The following is a 16,636-nucleotide window of genomic DNA, read 5'->3' as shown; positions in this document are numbered from 1 at the left end:
TCTCCATAACTGTGGGTATCCCTCAAGAATCTGTTCTGGGTCCCCTTCTACTCTCCATCCAAACCCACCCCCTTGGAGAACTCATTCGTTCACATGGCCTCAACTACCACTTCTACATGGATGATTTCCAAATCTCCCTCCAAATGTGATATTTCTCCCTCTGTGCAGTCTCACATTTCCTCCTTCCTTCAAGACTCTCTACTCGGATGTCTTGCAGTCACCTCAAAATTAACATGTCCAAAACAGAACTCCTTATCTTCCCACCCAAACCCTGTACTCCCCCTGACTTTTCCATCACTGTAGACGGCTCCAATATCCTTCCTGTCTCACGAGCCTGTAAGCTCGGCCCTGTCCTTGACTCCTCTCTCTCATCCAACCCACATATTTAATCTATCACTAAATCCTGTTGGTTCAACTTTCTCAACACTGCTAAACTCCAACCTTTACTCTCCATCCAAACTGCTACCACATTAATCCAAGCATTTAGCCTCCTTGCTGACCTCCCTGACTCCTGTCTCTCCCCTCTCCAGTCCATACTTCACTCTGCTTCCCAAATCATTTAAAAAAAGTAAAGTCCATGTTTCCCCATTCCTCAAGAACCTCCAGAGGTTTCCCATCCACTCCCGCATCTGACAGAAATTCCTTACCACCCACTTTAAAGCGCTCAATCACCTTGCCCTCTCCTACCTTACCTTGCTGCTCTCCTACTACATCTCAACCGGAACACTTCACTCCTCTAATGTCAACCTACTCACTGAACCAAGAGCTCATCTATTTCACCACCAACCTCCCACCCACGCTCTGCCTCTGACCTGGAACACCATCCCTTTTCCTATCCAACAGATTACTCTCCCCTTTTCAAAGCCTTATTGAAGGGTATCACCTCCAAGAGGCCTTCCCTGACTAAGCCCTCATTTCCTGTTTTCCCACTCCCATCTGAGTCACCCTATCTTACTCCTTTTTTTGACCACCCCTGCCCCCAGCCCCTCAGCACTATGTACATATCCGTAATGTATTTATTTATGTTAATGTCTGTCTCTCCTTCTAGATTGTAAACTGGCTGTGGACAGCAAATGTATCTGTTCTATTGTTGTTGGTATGCTCCCAAGCACTTAGTACAGTGCCCTGCACACAGTAAATACTCAATAAATATGACTGATTGAATGATTAGTCCAAGGCATCTGCAGAGCAGAGGGTGGGACCCCAGCAGACATGGTCTGTAGGCCACGCTGGACCTTTCAGCTAACTGTAGATTCCCCTTGCTCCCTCCTCTGCTCTAAGTCCCCACCAATGGCCCTGGCCAGCCGGCTCCAGAAGCAGCGTGGCTCAGTGGAAAGAGCCCGGGCTTGGGAGTCAGAGGTCATGGGTTCGAATCCCAGCTCAGCCACTTGTCACCTGTGTGACTTTGGCCAAGTCACTTCACTTCTCTGTGCCTCAATATCTCATATGTAAAATGGAGATTAAGACTGTGAGCCTCACGAGGGACAACCTGATTACCCCGTATCTACCCCAGTGCTTAGAACAGTGCTCTGCACATAGTAAGCACTTAACAAATACCAACATTATTATTATTTTCTGTGCTTCAGTTACATCAGTGGTAAAATGAGGATTGAGACTGTGAACCCCAGATGGGACAGGTACTGTGTCCAACCATATTTGCTTGTATTCACCCCAGCACTTAGTATGATACCTGGCACATAGTAAGAGCTTAACAAATACCACAGTTATTATTATTATCTTCTCCCACTGCTGTCTCGGGTGGCCAGTGTCAGAACTCGCAGCAATGGACACATAAACTCATATGCCCATTAGGTTACTCACATTAGGCTGGGACTGCAGAAGAACATCATTAACAACACATGGAAAGTTTTGCTGAAGTCTGCCTGAGACCCCCCTGAAACTGGAGCATTTCTCTAATGGGGGGGTACCTCTAACCCCCTCACTCATGGCAGAGTTGGAATCTTTCCCATCTCTGAACATAGGAGCCACTTCAGAGCCAGGGAACTTGGCAGAGGTTGAGGAAGAGGATTACTGGACATGGAAAATAAAAATCTCAGACCTAAAGATTCCCAGTGCCATATCCATTCCAGACAGGGGAAAGACCAGCAAAAAGCTGGATCAATGACCACCCCCCAACCAGCTGCAGCAAATTTGCCTCATTCCCAGCCAAACCCCAGCGACATCAGGCACAGGGAAGGCACCGAAATGTTCCATTTTGGCAGGTGGATTCCTCACCCGCAACTTAACCTACTGGGATTTCAGCTATACTGGTGACTCAGCTGCAGATTAAGAGGGACAGGGGAGTAGGAGTGGGGGAGAGAAAGGAAGCAGTGTGTCCTAGGGAAAGAATCTGAACCTGGGAGGCGGAGGACCTGGGTTCTAATACCAGCTCGACCACTTGTTTGCTATGTGACCTGGGGAAACTCACTTAGTTACCTCATTTCTAAGACTGTAAATTCTATGTGGAACAGGGACAAATGCTCTGGGCATGTCACTCTCCTCCTTAAAAACCTCCAGTGGTTGCCTATCAACTCCGCACGAAACAAAAACTTCTCACTCTGGGCTTCAAGGGTCTCCATCACCTTGTCCCCTCCTACCTAATCTTCCTTCTCTCTTTCTACTGCCCACCCCGTTCACTCTGCTCCTCTGCCGCTCACCTTCTCACTGTCCCCCGTTCTCGCCTATCCCGCCGTCAACCTCTGGCCCACGTCCTACCGCTGTCCTGGAATGCCCTCCCTCCTCACCTCCACCAATCTACTCTCTTCCCCTCTTCAAAGCCCTGAGAGCTCACCTCCTCCAAGAAGCCTTCCCAGACTGAGCTGCCCCCTTTTCCCTCTGCTTCCCCTCTGCCCTCTGCTCCTCCCACTTCCCCTCCCCTCAGCTAAGGCCCCTTTCCCTCTGCTCCTCCCACTCCCCCTCTCCTCAGTACGGTGCTCATTTGTATATATATTTTTATTACCCTATTTATTTTGTTAATGAGGTGTACATCCACTTGATTCTATTTATCGTGATAATGTTGTCTTGCTTTTGTTTTGTTCTGTTTTGCTCTGCTGTCTGTCTCCCCCGATTAGACTGTGAGCCCATCATTGGCTTGTCTCTGTTGCCGAATTGTACATTCCAAGCGCTTAGTACAGTGCTCTGCACATAGTAAGTGCTCAATAAATACTAATGAATGAATGAATGAATGAATGAACGTGATTACCTTCTATCTACCCCAGCACTTAGTAGAATGCCTGGCACATAGTAAGGGCTTAACAAATACCATTTTTTTTAAAGAGAAAGAGTCTAATAATGATGCAGATCTCCATGAACCCCTACTTCTGTCCGTGGGAGAACTCAATCAATCAATTGTATTTATTGAGTGCAAAGCACTGTACTATTAGGAAGAGTACTATATAACAAAGTTGGAAGACACCTCCCCTGCCCACAGTGAGCTTACAGTATAGAGTAACAGCTTTCCTGGCAAGTGGCTGCTTCTGAAGATCTGTCAGAGCAGGACCAGGTGTCCCTCTGTAAAGCAGGAACAGTGGAGGAGAGCTGTGAAGCCCACACACCATGCCATCTGGGGTGCAAAACTATATTCCCACCTTCTCCCCAGAAGGGTTTTTGTGAGCTTGAACAAGAGCTACAGTTCTGTGCTGATTATTGGTACTCCCTCCCCACTTCCTCCCTACTTGGCCAAATTTGCTGCTACACATCTGGGAGATAGGAAGTGCTTAAAATAAACTCCAAGTAAACTCTGGGGACAGGGACAAGCTCATGTGCTTGAGAGAGAGAGAGAGGAGTTCAAATCAGCCCCTCCCCCAGCCCGCAAGCCCTGATTTCACTACTAAAAGTAGCAAAGGGGTGAGGAGGAAGGGAGAGGGCAATCAGCCACAGGGGCTAATAAACCCAGCCTTGGACCTAACTCCCAGATTTCTAGTCCACCAGACAAGTAGCTGGGATCCATGATTTCACAATCAGAAAAAAACAGTGATTTAATCCTTCTCTCATCATCATCAGTGGTATTTATTGAGGATTTCCTGATGCAGTGCATTATACTAAGGAGTTGGGAAAATATAACAGAGAAGAGTTGGTAGACATGTTCCCTGCCCACAGTGAGCTTACAACCTAGAGGGATTCTCCCATCCATCCATCCTGGTAATTCAAAACCCACATATTCTATCCTATCATCATTTCCTATCCTATCATAACCTTCCCCACTTTGATTACTGTATCAGCCTCCTTGCTGACCACCCTGTCTCCTGTCTCTTCCCACTTCAGTCCATATTTACTCTGCTGCCCGGATAATTTTTCTACAAAAAGGTTCAGTCCATGTTTTCCCACTCCCCAAGAACATCCAGTGGTTGCCCGTCCACCTCTGAATCAAACAGAAACTCCTCAACATAGGCTTTAAAGCACTCAATCACCTTGCCCCCTCTTACCTTAACTCCCTGCTTTCCTACTATAACTCAGCCCCCATGCTTCACTCTTTTAATACCAAACTACTCACTGTACCTCAGCCTCATCTATTTTGCCACTGACCTCTCATTCACGTCCTGCCTCTGGCGTAGAATGCCCCTCCCTTTTCATATTCAACAGAAATTACTCTCTCCAGCTTCAAAGCCTTATTAAGGACACATCTCTTCCAAGAGGGCTTCTCTCAGCCTTCATTTCCTCTTTTCCCAATCCCTGCTGGGTCCACCTGACTTGCTCCCTTGATTCACACTCCCACCCACAATCCCACAGCACTAATGTACATATCCATAATTTATTTATATCATTGTCTGGCTCTCCCACTGCACGGTAAGCTCATTATGGGCAGGGAATGTGTCTTCCAACTCTGTTATACTCTCTCAAGTACTTAGTACAGTGCTCTGCATGCAGTAAGCACTCAATAAATACAATCTTTTGATTCAGTCTGTCACCAAATCCTGTCATTTCTAGTTACAAAACCATAAAATCTGCCCTCTTCTCTCCATCCAAGTTGTTCTATGCTGATCCTCTTACATCCCACCTTGGGTACTGTATCAGCTTCCTTGCTGACCTCCCTGCCTCCTGCCCCTCCCCACACCAGTTCTTACTTCACTCTGTTACCTGGATTTTTTTTCTTAAAAGGCCGTTCAGTCTAGATCTTCCCACTCCTCAAGCACCTCCAAAGGATACCCAACCAATCTCTTCAAATAGAAGCCACCCTACCATAGGCTTTAAAGCATTCAACCAGCTTGCCCTTATGCTACCTTACCTCCTTGATTTCCTATTACAAACCAACCCTTACACTTCACCTCTCTAAAACCAACCTAATCGCTGCAACAATCTCTTCTGTCTCAACACTGACCCCTTGCCCATACTCTGCCTTTGGCCTACAACTTCTTCCCCGTTCATATTCGACAGACTTTCACTCTACCCACTTTCAAAGCCCTACTAAAATTCTAGACTGTAAGTTCATTGCGTGCAGGGAACATAGGTACCATAGGTACCCACTCTGTTATACTGTACTTTCCCAAGTGCTCATTACAGTGCTCTCATACAGTAAATGCTCAATAAATACAATTGATTTTCTCCTCCAAGATCGCTTCCCCAACTAAGCCCTCAGTTCCCCTACTCCATCTCCTTTCTGTTACCTAGGTATTTGGAGCTGCACCCTTTAAGCATTCAATATTCACCCTGCCCTCAGCCCTACACCACCTAGGTACATATATGTACAAAACATTTGTCTCCTCCTCTGAACTGTAAGCTCCTTTGTAGGCAAAGAACGTGACTACCAACTCTGTAGTGCTATACTCTCCCAAGCACTAAATACAGCACTCAATGAATACCATTCATTGATTGACCAATTATTGGCCAACTGTGCCCGCCAGAAAATTCCCCAACTAAGAAACACTGACCTCTGTAAACTGGGGGTGGTGGAGCAAACGCCACTTTTCGAACTTTCTTCTTCAGCGGCTGCTTCCCGGGTGATCTTCCGGTAAGGCAGGAAGGAGATGGGTTTGGTGTCCATGAGAGATTTGGGCCTTGATGCTTCTGTGCTCGGATCTTTTCTTTCAGTTTTTCCAGCCGATAGTCAGGAGAGGGGTCTCTCGGGCTTCCCAGAATCCACTTGCTGGGACTCTCCCTGAAGGAAAAGGAAAACCCCAGAGTCTGGGGTGATCTGTCCTTCCAAGGTCCATGTGGAGAGTTTGGAGGTGGGCTGGCCCCTTCTGGGGACCGAGAAGTATATACCGCAGAGCCCAAGCCTTCTGTGGCTGGCCGGCTCCTCCATTTTGTCTTGGTGGTGTCACTCATCAGCTGCATGTTCCTTACTGGCCTTAGAGTCTTCTGCATTGAATAAGCCCCAAACTCAGACAAACTTTCTCCCACCATTGCTTTGCATGGGCTTCGCTTCAAGGAGCTCGGCTCCAGGATGTCCTGGATCACAGTGGATCTGGGCGAAATACTTTCTGCATAATAGTTTTCAAGAGACTCCATCTCTCTTGGCCAGGAATTGATAGTATTACTGGTCACGTCTTCCCTTGTTAGAGAAAACCCAGAAAGCAACTATTCAAGGCCAAAACCAAAAATCATTAATATTACTATTATTATTACTGTATTTATTAAGCACTTACTATGTACCAAGCACTGTTTTAAGCACTAAGGCAAGCACAAGTTAATCAGGTTGGACACTGTCCCTGCCCCACTTGGAGCTCACAGTCTAAGAGGGAGCCCCATGTGGGATGAGGACTGTGCCAATCCCAATTTGCTTGTATCCACCCCAGCACTTAGAACAGTGCCTAGTGTATAGCAAGTGCTTAACAAATTCCCCAATTATCATTATTATTATTATTATAGCCCCACTTTACAGTTGAAGAAACTGAGGCACAGAGACATTAAGATACTTATTAGTTTTTTCCCTACTGTTTTTCCCCACTAAATGATGTCTTACAATGGCCAGATGAGGAAGGTAAATCTATATTTAGTCTATCAGTGCCTTTCAAGCAATGACATTAGGCTGGAAGCCACTATTTAGTAAAGAAACACACTTCCTGTTCTTCAGGATGCTACGTCGAATTCATATACTGTACATGCTGCCACCAAGAATAACAGATGGCAGTAGTCCAACTGGATCCTAGAAATCTTTTAAAAACTGGACCAACAAAGTCCAGGCCTTCAAGGATCATGCCAAGAGAGGGCACAGATCAACAGGTTCATTGAAAGTGAACTCTGCCCAAACTAAATCGCCTTTGTTGGCAGGACTAAATAGTTGACAGAAGGAACTTTCAGAAGTCAATTAGCAGGCAGGCTCAGGGACCCTGAATCCTAATGGTTCTATCTATTAGACTTACTAGCCAGAAATGTTTAATTTTAAGGAAGCAAGATATTGAGAGTTTATAGGTCATGTCCTGCCAAACTAAGGCTGATCAAAGGTTTCTGCTGGTCATCTTGAGGAGCAGCTGTATTGTCTGAACCCACTAGATCTGTCTCCCACACCAGATAATAAGCTCCTTGAGGGCACATATTATATCTATCAACTTTATTGTATTCTCCCAAATGGTTAGTTATGATGTTCTGCTCAATAAATACCATTGATTGATATAGTATTTCCAATGGACAAGACCCTGTGCTAGGTACTTGGGTAGAGTCAAGAGAGGTAAAAGAGCTTATATTCAGTGTTCTGCATACAGTAAGCTCCAAATACCATTGCTTGATTGATTACCTGATCGAGTGAGTATTTTCAGTGTATCAGGTCCTACGCAAAGGGCTTGGGAACAGACAAAAGAGGGGACTGTGCTCTGCATACAGACAGCACTCAATAAATCCACTGATTGATTAAAACAGCTTAAATTCTTGGAAGACTTACAGTCTAATGGGGTAGAAAAGTAATTCTAAGTAAATACTATTGATTGATTGAAAACCAGACCCAGATTGTGAAATATACAATAGGTAAAAGAGGAAGATCTGATATATAAATGGTTTTTAAAAAGGCTAAGTAGTTAAATAGATAACTAAATAAGATATACAAACCAGGACTAAGGGATATAATTCATTCATTCAAGCATATTTATTGAGCACTTACTGTGCACAGAGCAATTCATTTTAGCAACAAATAGCTGACAATCCCTTCCCAAAACAGGCTCACAGTCTTACCAAGAAGGTGAGTCAGGGAATGGCTCTTAGAAGAGGTGCCTTTTTTAAAAAAACTAAGGCTGTGAAGGTGATAAAAGTCATGATTTGGCAGTTTGAGTGAGAGGGATTTCTCTGCAAGGGGAAAGACATGAAAAAATAGGTTAGTGATGGAAGAGGGAGGGGCCAGGAACAGGTAGGGGTTTAAATTGGGAAGAGCGAAGACTGAGAGCTGGGATGTAGCAAAGAGAATGAGCTGGAGTGTAGAAGGAGAAGAGAATCAGGAATTAATCATCATAATAATAATAATGGTATTTGTTAAGTGCTATGTGTTAAGCACTGTACTAAGCATTACGGTTGATACAAAATCATCAGGGTGAATACAGTCCCTGTCCACATGGGGCTCACAGACTAAGTAGGAGTGAATAGGATTTAATCCCCATTTTACAGATGAGGAAACTCTCAGGTGCTTAGTACACTGCTTGATATTTGATAGGTGCTCAATAAATACCACTGATTGAGGGATCCATGGAGGAAGAGGGGAAGAAGGTCTTGCCTGCTTTGTCTACCTGAGGGAGATGGCAGATGCACCCATGAAGGAGAGTACCTTTTTTATCATATTTGTTAAGCACTTACTATGTGCCAGGCACTGGGGTAGATAAAGATAACCAGGTTGGGCACAGTCCATGCCCCACAGGGGTCTCATAAACTTAATCCCCATTTTACAGATGAGGTAACTGAGGAACAGAGAAGTTAAGTAATTTGCCCAAGGTCACACAGCAAATAATTATCTGTCGGGATTAGGGAATGTGTCTGGTTTTTGTTGTATTTTACTCTCCCAAGCATTTAGTACAGGGCTCTGCACACAGTAAGCACTCAATAAATATGATGAAATGAATGAACGAACCCAGGTCCTCTGACTCCCAGGTCCATGATCTCTCCACTAGGCCATGCTGCTTGTCTAAGAGGGAGAAGGACAGTCTACAAGTTAATAGTAGTTTCATTTATGGAAAATGCAATTTGTAGCCATTAGTGGTTTAGGAAGGGGAAAGTGATATGCTCCAACATTGTTTTAAAATAACGATCTGTGCAGGGTGTGAGGGGGTGAAAGTGGAAAGAGCATGGGCCTGGGAGTCAGAGGACTTGGTTCCAATCCTGGTTTTGCCACTTATCTGCTGTGTGGCCTGAGGCAAACCAGTTCACTTCTTTGTGCCTCAAATAGGGACCATCTATAAAATGGGTATTAAATCAGTGAGCACCATGTGGAGTGTGGACTGTGTCTAACCAGCTTAGCTTCTACCTACACCAGCACTTAGTACAATGTCTGGCACAGAGAAAGCACTTAACAAATACCCTTTAAAAACAAAACATAACAGGGTAATACCACACTCAATTATTATCAGCAAGGGGCAAACACATACAGGGGGAAGAGAAAGAAAGTTTCATAAAACAGCTGTCCTTTCTCTACCACTATCCTCCTTCTGGTTCTGGGTTCTCTCCCTTCTTTCTTTTATGGTACTTGCCAACTGCTTACTATGTACCAGGCACAGCTCTAAATGCTGGGGTAGATGCAGGTGAATCAGGTTAGATACAGTCCATATCCCACATGGGGCTCACAGTCTTAATCCCTATTTCACAGATAAGGTAACTGAGGCACAGAGAAATGAAATGACTTTCCCAAGGTCACACAGCAGACAAGTGGAGGAGCAGGGATTAGAACCCGGGTCCTTCTGACTCCCAGGCCCTTCCCCTTCCTCCCAGCCTTTAAGAGCCATTGCAGCGCCGAATGGATTTATGATGATGTGGGGCAAGATTTGGGGAAGGGAACATCTAGGATGCGGGGTCAACGATGAAAAGGTTTCTGAACCATCTGTATGTTAACACTTGGTAGTGTTCAACAGAGAATTACTCGACATATTCAAAAGAGAATGTGTTCCTTCAAACTGGGTCTCCCCAGTCTGAGGATAGGTACCCTTCCATAGTAGTGATGGAATTTATTAAGCTTTTGTTCTGTAGCATAACACTGTGCTAAGAGCTGGGGCAGATACAAGATAATAGTTTATTATGGGGAAGGAATGTATCTGCTAATTCTTAGTATTGTACTCTCCTAAGTGCTTAGTACAGTGTTCAGCACAAAGTAAGAGCTCCATAAAAACCATTGATTGATTACTACAATCAGACACAATCCCCATTTTTTCAGGGTTCACAATCTAAGATCCAGGGACAGCAGGTATTTTATCCCCTAATCCCAGCTCCATCACTTGCCTTCTGGGAGGATCTAGGCTAAATCACAACTTCTCTGTGCCTCTGTTTCCTCATCTGTAAAATAGGGATTAAATACCTTTTCTCCCTCTTCCTTAGACTGAGAATCCATGTCAGGCAGGGACTGTGTTTGACCTGATTATCTTTTATCTACCCCTGAGCTTCGTACAGTGCACAATAGTAATCACTTAACAAACACCACAATTATTATTATTATTAGGATACTGGAGCACAAAAAGGATTAGTGACTTGCCCAAGGTCATAGAGTAGGCCAGTAGCAGAGCTGGGAATAGAGCCTAGGCTTCTAGATTACTAGCCCCATGCTCTTTCCCCAGGCCATACTTCTGCCAAAAAAACCCCACAAAAAAACAAAAAAAAACTACCCTTTCCAAAATCAGTGAAGAGTATTTATTGTTTTCTGTGTGCACTGTAGGAAGCACCTGGGAGAGTACAAAACAACAAAGTTGATAGATACATTCCCTGCCCTCAGTGAGCTTAAAGTCTAGACAGGTAAAACATCCCATCAGGGATCCTACCGGCCCATGGATACTCTTCCCAAGCGGGAACATGGGAAGGAAACTGAAGGAAATTGTTCCAGGCCTCCAAAGAGGAGAATTTCTTTCATTCATTCAATCATTGAGCGCTTACTGTATGCAAAGCACTGTACTAAGCGCTTTCCCCACCTCCAGATCCCACCACCCACACTAAATGGTTCCTTGCTCAAGCAGTAGCTGTTGAGGCTTCCTTCCATACTAACTATGCCAAAGCCAAGCACACTTGGTCCGAAGCTGGTTTTACCTCCGAGACAGAAATGTTTTCTCAAATCTGCAGCCACCCAGGTCTGCCATCTCACAGACGATCCCTGGGGTTGCCGATCTCACAGAGAAGACGTCATCATAACTTCTCTTGCTACCTGGGGAATAATAAATGAAGCTTAACTGATTCCAGTCCTCCTTCGGTGTCATAAAAACAGTTAAAGGTGGAGGCTGTTTCTCTTGACTCTGTGTGCTTTTGAGTTGCTCAATAAGTGTTAAGAGCAAAAGATTTGGCCACCACCAGAGTCCCTCAGTTCCCGCCTCCGGGGTCAAGAGTATCAACAGACTCCCTCTCCATTCCCACATCTACCCTACAATCCAGCTCAGACCCAGAAATTATCAGTTCTGCTGCTGTTTTTGTAGGGAAAATAAAGTTGGTTAATTTTATTAAATCCCTCAAGATCTGTCAAACTCAGCCCTCTGGGAACCCAAATTCTAACAGATGAACCCCAACATGCTGTAACATATCTTGTTCCTACTCTCCCTTTATTTATTTTCAACATTCAGTCAAGCAGCCCCAAGAAAATGTATGCACCATACGAAACACATTGTCCCTAACAAAAAAAATCTTTCTGAAAAGGACTGTATTTTCAAACCCCTAACCAGTTCTCAAGGCTGGGGAATTGGCTAAAAACTAGGGCAGATTTTTAATCTCCATTCTCAGTGTCTCTCTAGTTGCGTTCCCAAATGGGGTGGGGAGGGAGGCCTTTATATGTGGAAGTGATAGAAGCACAACATCAATTTCCTTGTAATAGATGGCAACTATATGGCTCTTTTTTTTCCATTAGCAGAAAAGCAGGCCTGGTATTAAGCTGTCTCTACCAGACATCTGCAGAGTTCTAGTGCTCTAGAAAGAAATGGTATCAATAAATACAACGGAGCAGTCAGTTTAAACACTTTACTGTCAATAGAAGTAAAATTATGAAAACAAATACATGGGGAATGTGAAAATAAAACCAAATAAACAGCATTATCATCATGTGAGTTATAGAGAAGTGGGTAAACTTCCTTTCCACCTCCTCCCCCCGCCGGCTTCTCAGAGATGACTTCAAGGGACAAACTGCTGCATCGGCAGTTTGCCATTAACACTGTAAAGGTTTCCAGGCACCCGCTGGTCAGAAATTGTTATATTAATGTTTGTCTCCCCCTCTAGACTGCAAGCTCACTGTGGTCAGGGAGCGTGTCTACTAACTCTGTTGTACTGTATTCCCCCAAGCACTTTGTACACTGTTCTGCACACAATAAGGGCTCAGTAAATACCACTGACTGAAATAGACTCAACAAAGAAAACGAGCTCTTCCACCTCACTGAGCTCTCCAGAATGAACTTGTAAACTCCAGGTTCAAAACGATGACACCAAAAGAGTTAAATCTTGCTTTGGAAAGCTCCGCTGTGCCCCATTATTAAACTTCCTTGCCTCAGTATTAAGCTGTGTCTCTGATCCAAAGACTGTTTCCCTTTCCCATAGCTCAGGGCAGGAAGATCATGGCTTGTGAGGATTCCCAGAGAGAAGCAGAGGGACACTGCTGAACCCTCCCTCATACTCCCCAAATCTCCTCTATAGGGTGCCAGCTGGCTGAGGAGAGCGTCAGGCACTTTGTAGTGCTCTGCAAGGTGGTATCTGGCTATTATTATATTATCATTAATATGTTTGTTAAGCACTTACTATGCACAAGCACTGTTCTAGTCCTGGGGTGAATACAAGTTAATCAGGTTGTAAAGTGTCCTTTTCCCACATGGGACATCCTCTAGACTGTAAACTCGTGGAGGGCAGGAAACACATTTATCAACTCTGTTATACTGTACTCCCCCGAGTGCTTAGTAAAGACCTCTTAGTACAGGCCTGCACATAGTTGCGCTAAATAAATATGACTGATCGAGTCCCGGTCTAGTAGGAGGGAGAACAGGTACTTAACCCCTATTTTACAGATGAAGAAACTGAGGCACAGAGAAGTTGAATGACTTGTCCAAGGTAACACAGCAGGCAATTGTCAGAGCTGCGATTAGACCTCAGGTCCTGACTCCCAGGTCCTTGCTCTTTCTTCTGGGCCATGCTGGTTCCGTTTGGTCATATAGTTCAAACTCCTTTCTGCTCCTCCAACTGCTTCTCAGTGCCTCTGCCAAAGCTGAATCAAAATCTGATCATTGGGAGGGCGGTCACGGGTGGCCTCAGTTTCGGGAGTGGTAATCAGGGTGCCTCTCAGCCCTTCTGTTTTGAGCGGTGAGGCCTGCTTAAGGTGGTTCCACCCTGACAATTCTGAGATCTGTTGGGCGCTAAGAGAGAACCCTGCCCTGCTGAAGGTCCCTGTGGTTACTGATGTCATACTGGTGCCCTTGACTTAACCCCATGCTCTCTCTTTTCTGGCTCTTGTGAGAGGCCTAAACCAGATCGCAGGTGCTGGTTATTTGTCAGGCTGGGACTGCACTGGCACAAAGTGGGCCAATCGCTCTGAGATGCCCTGAAAAACTTAGGTCTGGGGCAAAAGTGAAAGGAAGGCCTCAGTACAGTGCTCTACATATGGTAAGAGCTCAATAATTAATTAACTGTGGTATTTAAGCACTTACGATGTGCTAGGCACTATACCAAGCACTGGGGTGGTTACACATAAATCATTTTGGACACAGTCCCTGTCCCACATGGGGCTCACATTCTTAATCCCCATTTTACAGATGAGGTAACTGAGGCACAGAGGAAGTGAAGTGACTTGCCCAAGGTGACCACAGCAGACAAGTTGTGGAGGCAGGATTAGAACCCAGGTTCTTCAGACTCCCAGACCTGTACTCTATCCACTAGGCCAAGCTGCTTCTCAAAACTACCGATTGAAATGGAATTGGCAAAGCAATTTGTCAGAGCAAATTGTGGTCCTTTCTCATGGGATTCAAATCAATGGAATCCAGGACTTTGGAAGACCAGTGCATTTTGGCCTTTATAAGCCAAAGGAATGGTGATCATCACAGACTAGATGTCCACATAGAGAAGTTAAGTGAGCTATCATCAAGCAGTGTGGCCTAGTGGAAAGAGCACGGGCCTGGGAGTCAGAGAACCTGCGTTCTAATCCTCTCTGCCAAATGCTTGCTATGTAGCCTTGGATCAGTCACTTAACTTCTCTTTGCCTCAGTTTCCTCAACTTTAAAATGGGGATTAAATACCTACCTTTTTATGGCATTTATAAGCGCTTAAAATGTGCCAGGCACTATATTAAGCGCTGGGATTAGATACAAGATAATCAGATTAGACACAGTCCATGTTCCATTAAGCACTTAGAACAGTGCTCTGCACACAGTAGATGCTCAATAAATACAATTGAATGAATATGGGGTTCACAGTTTTAATCCCCATTTAACAGATGGGTAACTGAGGCATAGTTAATTCATTCAATTGTACTTATTGAGCACTTACTGTGTGCAGAACACTGTATCAAGCACTTGGGAAAGTACAATACAACAATAAAGAGTGACAGTCCCTGCCCACAACGAGCTCACAGTCTAGATGGGGGGGGGGGGACGACAGACATCAATACAAATAAATAAAATTGCAGATGTACACATAAGTGCTGTGGGGCTGGGAAAGGGGGGAAGAGCAAAGGGAGCAAGTCAGGATGATGGAGAAGGGAGTGGGAGATGATGAAAAGTGGGGCTTAGTCTGGGAAAGCCTCTTGGAAGAGATGTGTTTTCAGTAAGATTTTGAAGGGAGGGGAGAGTAATTGTCAGGTGGATTTGAGGGGGGACGGTGTTCCAGGCCAGAGGCAGGATGTGGGCCAGGGGCTGGCGGCAAGACAGGCGAGATTGAGGCACAGTGAGAAGGTTAGCACAAGAGGAGCAAAGTGTGTGGGCTGGGTTGTAGAAGGAGAGAAGTGAGGTTAGGAAGGAGGGGGCAAGGTGATGGAGTGCTTTAAAGCAAATGGTGAGGAGCTTTGTTTGATACAGAGGTGGATAGGCAGCCACTGGAGATTTTTGAGGTGGGGGGTGACATGTCCTGAATGTTTTTGTAAAAAGATGATCTGGGCAGTGGAGTGAAGTATGGACTGGAATGGGGAGAGGCATGAGGTTGGGACGTCAGCAAGGAGGCTGATGCATAATCTAGACGGCATGGGTTGAGTGGTTGTATTAACGTGATAGCAGTTGGGGTGGAGACTTTAGCGATGCTGTAAAGGTGGGACCGGCAGAATTTAGCGACAGACTATGTGGATTGAATGATAGAGAGGAGTCAAGGATAATGCCAAGGTTATGGGCTTGTGAGACAGGAAGGATGGTGGTGCCATCTTCAGTGATGGGAAAGTTGGGAGAGGACAGGGTTTGGGTGGGAAGATAAGGAGCTCTGTTTTGGACATGTTAAATTCACACAGCAGACAACTGGTGGAGCTGGGATTAGAACCTCTTCTCCCTCCTACTTCGACTGTGAGCTCCACATGGAAAAGGGACTCTAACTAACCTAATTAAGTCATACGTATCCCAATGCTCAGAACAGTGACTGACATATAGTAAGTGCATAATAAACATCATAACAATAATCAATCGATCATATTTATTGGGGTCGTACTGTGTACAGATCACTGCACTAAGCGCTTGGGAGAGTACAGTGTAACAGTTGGTAGCCACATTCCCTGCCCATGAGCTTACAGTCTAGAGGGGAAGGCAGATATTAAATTAAATTACAGATATGTACATAGATGCTGGGAGGCTGAGATGAATAGCACAGATGGCATTTATTGAGTGCCTACAGTGTGCAGAACACTGTATTTGGGAGCAAAGAACACAGTATGGATGTAGAGGTTTTCAAAAGAAATTCAAGTTGGGTAGGGAATGGGGCAGGGAAAAATGGAGAAGTTAAGGGAAGGTTAAGAAATCCAGTCCTACCAAAGTTTCATGAATACCCAGGTCCATCTCTGGCAACAAATCCTTCAGACAACATCCATAGAAACCAAGATCCCTCTAAAATCAAGCTCTTACCATAATGGGCCGCAGTTTATTCCTCACCCCTTCCCCACCCCCAGATCCTCCTCCCGTCATTGGAAAAAATTGGGCCAGTCCATCCCCTTCTCTAGCAAATCAAAACTTACCAAAACCCACACTTTTTTCCCACCAGAGCAGCCCTCTGCTTTTCTCCAAATTGGACTGGTGCCATCTGGGTGTAGCAAGCTTGCTTTCAATCCTCTGAAGCTGCAAAAGAACAAATTTACTTTCCAAAGGGACCTTCACCACATCTCTCTGGCAGTTTAATTTTGTTATGCTGTGGGTTTTTTTGTTGTTGTTGTTCTTCAGTGCTGGCAAGCAGCACTGCTCAAATTAACAAGGCTTTTCACTGCTCACCCCCACACAGCCTGGAAATGCACACATTCTGCATGCCTGGGCATGTTGCAGTCTGAGTTATTTTCCAACGTTGGGGAAGATAAAAGCCAAGATGCCTGCTCCTCCCCCCCACCCCTGGCAGTCCAAACAATTATTTACACTTTAGCCTCTATGCTGTGGACTTATTGCTA

The 16,636-nt window shown here is 45.0% G+C and overlaps 1 protein-coding gene across 1 annotated transcript in view; it reads right to left on the bottom strand.

The window, feature by feature from the left end:
• The window catches only part of LOC103171325 (centrosome-associated protein 350-like), an 81,427-nt gene extending 65,133 nt beyond the window's left edge, over positions 1–16,294 (bottom strand). Inside the window, exons 1-3 of the mRNA XM_039911972.1 lie at positions 16,217–16,294; positions 11,140–11,254; positions 5,868–6,490 (exon numbers count right to left, since the gene is read on the bottom strand). Coding sequence (XP_039767906.1) covers positions 5,868–6,490; positions 11,140–11,189 — 673 coding nt within the window. The 5' untranslated portion in view covers positions 11,190–11,254; positions 16,217–16,294. The remainder of the gene's footprint in view (positions 1–5,867; positions 6,491–11,139; positions 11,255–16,216) is intronic.
• Positions 16,295–16,636: the final 342 nt, after the last annotated feature.

Source organism: Ornithorhynchus anatinus, chromosome 4 (assembly GCF_004115215.2).
Source record: "Ornithorhynchus anatinus isolate Pmale09 chromosome 4, mOrnAna1.pri.v4, whole genome shotgun sequence".
Taxonomy (NCBI): domain Eukaryota; kingdom Metazoa; phylum Chordata; class Mammalia; order Monotremata; family Ornithorhynchidae; genus Ornithorhynchus; species Ornithorhynchus anatinus.
This window is presented reverse-complemented; position numbering and strand designations above follow the sequence as displayed.